This window comes from Panthera onca, chromosome C1 (genome assembly GCF_046562875.1).
Source record: "Panthera onca isolate mPanOnc1 chromosome C1, mPanOnc1 haplotype 2, whole genome shotgun sequence".
NCBI lineage: Eukaryota > Metazoa > Chordata > Mammalia > Carnivora > Felidae > Panthera > Panthera onca.
The window spans coordinates 56,149,844-56,156,238 of NC_138346.1; the positions used below are offsets into that span (position 1 = coordinate 56,149,844).

Here is a 6,395-nt window from a genome sequence, read left to right on the forward strand (position 1 = left end):
ATCTTATGAACTGCCACTACCTCAACGGGATAAGCCAGTTTTGTCTTCTGCTATCTTGTCTACTTCTCTAATTCTTGACTGATATAATTGTGTTCATCCCCCACAAATTTTACAGTCTCCACATCAATCTAAATTATGGTATGTTTTTTATTAGTAATCCATTATAACTTTATAGAATAACTAAGTCCCTAGTTTTCCACTGTTCTATGAGGGGCACTATTAAATTCAAAAGGATTTATACAAAATAGCTCTGAGGTTGTAACACGGAATCTAGAGCATCTATTCCAAATAAAGACAAAGTAACAAAAGGAAATTCAGAATTTGTGTGTGTGTGTGTGTGTGTGTGTGTGTGCAGTAGCAAATTTCCAGAGATCTTCAAACTAAGAATCTGAGGGGCAAAAATTAAAGTGTAGGAAATTTTCTTTTTCTTTTTACTAAAAGAAAATCCAATTTTTATCAGTTCAGTGATATCCCAAACATCATTAAAGCCTGACAAGTACAGGCTGGATGGATCTCTCCCTCTCTCCCCCCCACCCCCCCATCACATATACACAAGCACACACAAACTAAGTAGGTTTGGAGAGTTAGAATACTTTTGGTCGTGCTTTTATTCCCACTCCACCTTGGAAAAGACTAGGTCATGGATTTTTCCATTGTCTCCATCTGGTAGTGAAATTTGGAGTAAGGCAAGGTGTAGGGCCAGGTTTAAACGCTAATATGTGCTTAATAATGTTTGTTGTCGTGTAAAAGGGGGAGTAGCGTATGAGGGAGACACTTGGAACTAAAGGCAATCCTCCCCCAGCACCAGATAAGATCCACAGCACTCTTTCCTTCTGTGAACCTCTGGAAATAACAAAATAAGGACTCCTGGTCGTTGCACTATTTTGTTCTTATTATGTCCTCAATGAGGCCTGAAAACTGAACCTTCTCTAATTGGAGAATGCCAAGTTGACATTCCGCCTTTTCAGTTCCCGTTTCTTTCACTAAAACAACGTGCAACGAAACTACTGATATACACCACACAGTCTATAAAGGCTCAAAAACGCAAGGGACTTCAGCCCTTAAACCTTCCTCTCCGCGCCAGAGACCTAAGTGACAGAACAGGGAGCCAGTAACCCTGCTGTCTGTAGAAAGAAAAGGTCCCTGAACTCTCACCTTCTGACGACCGCAGGTCCTTCCGGCAGAGACTACGCCTCCCAGCATGCAGCGCGGCAGCGTCCTGGGCAGCTGCGCGATTGGCCGGTGCATGCCGGGAAGTGGAGTTTCGGTCACTGAATAACCGGAGGAATTTCCTCTTTGCTAACGCCGCTCACACTCTGGAGTCTTCGGGGACGAGTCCATATATGAGACCCTCACATTAGTGATTCCTTTCCAACCCTAGTCTGGTCTTCCCCCAGCAAAGTAACTTTGGGAGCATGCAAACCAACAAATATAAACCCGGAATAATCTTTGTGCCTTCCGTTTCCGGTGGGCTTGTTGCCATGGTAACCAGCACGCACCACCAGCTTAGCGGTTATGGCCGGGCTGAGCGGCGCACAGATCCCCGATGGGGAGTTCACTGCCGTCGTGTACCGGTTCATCCGGGATTCGCGCTACGCCGAGGCCGTGCAGCTGCTGGGCGGCGAGCTCCAGCGGAGCCCGAGGAGCCGCGCCGGCCTGTCGCTGCTGGGCTACTGCTACTACCGCCTGCAGGAGTTCACGCTGGCGGCCGAGTGCTATGAGCAGCTGGGCCAGCTGCACCCGGAACTGGAGCAGTACCGCCTGTACCAGGCCCAGGCCCTGTACAAGGCCTGCCTTTATCCAGAGGCCACCAGGGTCGCCTTCCTCCTCCTGGACAACCCCGCCTACCACAACCGCGTCCTCCGTCTGCAAGCCGCGATCAAGTACAGCGAGGGCGACCTGCCCGGGGCCAAGAGCCTGGTGGAGCAGCTACTGGGGGGGGAAGGGGGAGAGGACAGTGGGGGCGAGAACGAGCCAGATGGTCAGGTCAATCTGGGGTGTTTGCTCTACAAGGAGGGACAGTATGAGGCCGCGTGTTCCAAGTTCTTTGCGGCCCTCCAGGCTTCGGGCTACCAGCCTGACCTTTCCTACAACCTGGCTTTGGCCTATTACAGTAGCCGGCACTATGCCCCGGCCCTGAAGCACATCGCAGACATTATTGAGCGTGGCATCCGCCAGCACCCGGAGCTAGGTGTGGGCATGACCACTGAGGGCATCGATGTTCGAAGTGTTGGCAACACCTTAGTCCTTCACCAGACTGCCCTGGTGGAAGCCTTCAACCTCAAAGCAGCCATAGAATACCAACTGAGAAACTATGAGGCGGCCCAGGAAGCCCTCACTGACATGCCACCTAGGGCAGAAGAAGAGTTAGACCCTGTGACCCTGCACAACCAGGCGCTAATGAACATGGATGCCAGGCCTACAGAAGGGTTTGAAAAGCTACAGTTTTTGCTCCAACAGAACCCCTTTCCCCCGGAGACCTTTGGCAACCTGCTGCTGCTCTACTGTAAGTATGAGTATTTCGACCTGGCAGCAGATGTCCTGGCCGAGAATGCCCATTTGACTTACAAGTTCCTCACACCCTATCTCTATGACTTCTTGGATGCCTTGATCACCTGCCAGACAGCCCCTGAAGAGGCTTTCATTAAGCTTGATGGGCTAGCGGGGATGCTGACTGAACAGCTCCGGAGACTCACCAAACAAGTACAGGAAGCAAGACACCACAGAGATGACGAAGCTGTCAAAAAGGCAGTGAATGAATATGATGACACTCTGGAGAAGTATATTCCTGTGTTGATGGCCCAGGCCAAAATCTACTGGAACCTTGAGAATTATCCAATGGTGGAAAAGATCTTCCGCAAATCTGTGGAATTCTGTAATGACCATGATGTGTGGAAGTTGAACGTGGCTCATGTCCTGTTCATGCAGGAAAACAAATACAAAGAAGCTATAGGTTTCTATGAACCCATAGTCAAGAAGCATTATGACCACATCCTGAATGTCAGTGCTGTTGTGCTGGCTAACCTGTGTGTTTCATATATTATGACAAGTCAGAATGAAGAAGCTGAGGAGTTGATGAGGAAGATTGAAAAGGAGGAAGAGCAGCTGTCCTATGATGACCCCGATAAGAAAATCTACCACCTCTGCATTGTGAATTTGGTGATAGGCACACTTTATTGTGCCAAAGGAAATTATGACTTTGGTATTTCTCGGGTGATCAAAAGCCTGGAGCCTTATCATAAGAAACTGGGAACTGATACCTGGTATTATGCCAAAAGATGCTTCCTGTCCTTATTAGAAAACATGTCAAAACACACGATCGTGCTTCGTGACAGTGTTATTCAAGAATGTGTCCAGTTTCTAGAACAATGTGAACTTTATGGCAGGAACATACCTGCCATGATTGAACAACCTCTGGAAGAAGAAAGAATACATACTGGAAAGAATACAGTCACATATGAATCCAGACAGCTAAAAGCTTTGATTTATGAGATTATAGGGTGGAATATATAGAGATGCCTGATAATGTCTTTTATCATAATAGCTTTATATATCTATATTTGGTATTATTTTATCTATATTTAGCCATTGGCAGGGCACCTGGGTGGCTCAGTTGGTTAAGTGTCCGGCTTCAGCTCAGGTCATGATCTCGAGGTTCCAGAGTTCAAGCCCTGCATTGGGCTCTGTGCTGACAGCTTGGAGCCTGGAGCCTGCTTTGGATTCTGTGTCTCCCTCTCTCTCTGCCCCTCCCCTGCTCATGCTCTGTTTCTCTCTCAAAAATAAAAAACAGTAATAAAAAAAATAAATATATGTAGCCATTGGCATTTTTACATTTGTCATATGTTAAACTTTGTACATTTGCAACCTTATTTTTAAAATCTTCACAAATACTGAAAATTTGAAACCTAGAAAGATACAAAAAATTCAAAGCTGAATTGGGACTCTCTGTTTATTAGAACTTGTAGTGCCTATGTTCCCTCTCCTTTGTTATCATTTGTGCTTGGTTGTATTTGGAGAGTCCCCTGCACACGGATTACAATTTACAGGGACTTGGCACTATCAAGTCCAGAACAGAGTAGTTAACATATAGGATTTCTAGGCATTTAAGAGGTTTAGAGATTGTGCTCTATTCTCACTATTTATTTGGAATGCACACATTTTGCATAGAGTGTAAGATGTTTTAGCAGGGTTTTTCTACATAGAGGTAACACTTAATGTAACCCCAAATTCCTTAGGTGATAAATGTTTGGGTTCCTTGGGTTCCTGCAAGATTCAGTGGGCAGTCTTGTGCCCTTGACAAAATTATGGTGCTATGGTATAAAGACAATAAACAATTGTTTAAGAAACAACTTTATGTAGTTTTCTTTTATTCCATTTGTTAATAATTTGTACATATTAACAAGATGTACTGTTACTATTTTTTGTAACTCTGCTCTCATTTATCTCCAAATAGCAACTAATAGCAGAGGTAACCTGAGAACTTAGTTCTTAATTCCTACTTTTGTGTTTGCCACTTAGGATAGGTTAATGCTGGAGTTATTTCTGTGTTGTCACCGCTCTGTTATGGAAAAATCTACCTTATTCCCATGACGCCACCAAACTTCTACCTCTACTACAGATGAAAAGTTCTGAAACCCTCTCTGGTAGATTCAGAATGCTGGTTTCACACCTGCAACATTCCCAATTAGAACTCCGCTCATTCTGCTTAGGCATTTTATTTTCTGAACTATATAAAAACTATTTGTTCACCTACCCCCTTTCTCTCCATAAATGTAACTGTGAACCCCAACTTGACATGGCTTAGAAAAAAACAAAAGTTTTAGGTTGAAGTATATGAAATTGCTGATCTTGAAAGTTACCGACCTACAAAACTAGCAATTTCTTATGGTTCAATCTAATAGCTTTCTACTGATAGTGAACCCCTCCCATAATGAGATGATGATTTTTTCCTTCAAGGAGAAATCACTTAGGCATGTAGGTTCCCAGACAAGTTATGCTCAACATAAATCCTCTAGCATGAACTCCTGGGTGCTTAAATTCTGTCATATCAGAAAATCTGACTTATCATGAAGTCCAATGGTTTTGAATTTCTAAGCATTTTTAGTCTTTATTATGTACACTGATACCATTCACTATTTACTATTTACTGCTATTTACTATTGACGTTTCATCCCATGTTTGGAGGACAGTGTTTAATGACCTCTTCAGTGTATCCCATAGCACAATTCTATCTCTGGGAAATGGTCTTTGTTTAACAACTTTTGTACTAAAAGTGTTGCTACTTCTTTGTGCAGTAGTAGCTCTATGCCCCTCTCAATCTCCATCACCCCTTAGGATTTGGAAAGTAATGAACTGAAATCTCATTTTCAACAGCCATGTTAAAATTCTGATTTTTTTTTGCACATTTCCTCTATTTTTTTTTTCTTAAAAAAATGCATAAAGTGTAAGTAATGTTAACCACCCAAAAGCAAATGTTTTCCAGATTCCCTTTTGCAAATAGCCTGGCCTTTATTCAGCCACATTTTATTTACCCAGGTGCTATGTGTTTGTGGTTTGCATGTATGTGTAATTTTGCTCTCCAGAACATAAAAAGCTTTTCAGAACTGTTTTTTAACCCCTTGCCGCTGGGCAGCTGGGATTTCCTGGTTAGCAATGAATCAGGAAATCCTGACTGCTCCTAACACTGAGTACAGGAATAAAGGTCAATCAAGGCATTTGTCCCCTTCCTTACCCATGCTCTCTGGAGAGGCACCCCCTCAGCTTGACAGACTGTTGCCTAGCAACAGCAAAGACTCCTGAACCACACCTACAAAGCTGCCTAGCCTTCTGAGTCCTTGAGGAGACTGAAGGGTGAGGACATTCCTAACTCTCCAAAAACGTATTGTCCTTTAGGATATATTTCTTTTAAACTCACCTTCAGAAGTACTTAGCTCTGCTTTTTGATACTATGATACTAACAGACTCTATATTTTGCCATTTAACCAAAGGCTTTCATCCCTAAAGTTCTGATGAAAAGCTTTTTTCTATGCTCCTAGAACATTATGTGTTCAGTGCTAAGGCACTGTTCTTGACAAAAAAAGATCTGTGTATTTCTAAAGCTTTTACTCCTTTTTCATTCTATCTGCATGGTGTCTTTTATTTTTATTTAATGTTTATTTTTTAGAGAGAGAGAGAGAGCGCACACACAAGTGGGGGAGGGACGGAGAGACACAGAATCTGAAGCAGGCTCCAGGCTCTGAGCTGTCAGCACAGAGCCCGACGCAGGGCTCAAACCCATGAACCACGGGATCATGACCTGAGCTGAAGTGGGACGCTTAACCAACTGAGCCATCCAGGCACCCCCTGCACAGTGTATTTCAAAGGGATCAAATATTAAATCTAGTATCTCGTGATCT

The 6,395-nt window shown here is 43.8% G+C and overlaps 1 protein-coding gene across 1 annotated transcript; it reads left to right on the plus strand.

Annotated features, from left to right (window-relative positions):
* The first annotated feature begins 1,342 nt into the window (after positions 1-1,342).
* Positions 1,343-4,349, plus strand: LOC132675914 (intraflagellar transport protein 70B). The gene has a single exon (XM_060628119.2). It carries the CDS (start codon positions 1,516-1,518, stop codon positions 3,511-3,513), a length of 1,998 nt encoding a protein of 665 aa, XP_060484102.2. The 5' UTR covers positions 1,343-1,515; the 3' UTR covers positions 3,514-4,349.
* The last annotated feature ends 2,046 nt before the right edge of the window (positions 4,350-6,395 follow it).

Excerpts from the sequence above, each read along its gene's own strand:
- LOC132675914 (XM_060628119.2), top strand. The coding sequence starts at position 1,516 with ATGGCCGGGCTGAGCGGCGCACAGATCCCCGATGGGGAGTTCACTGCC.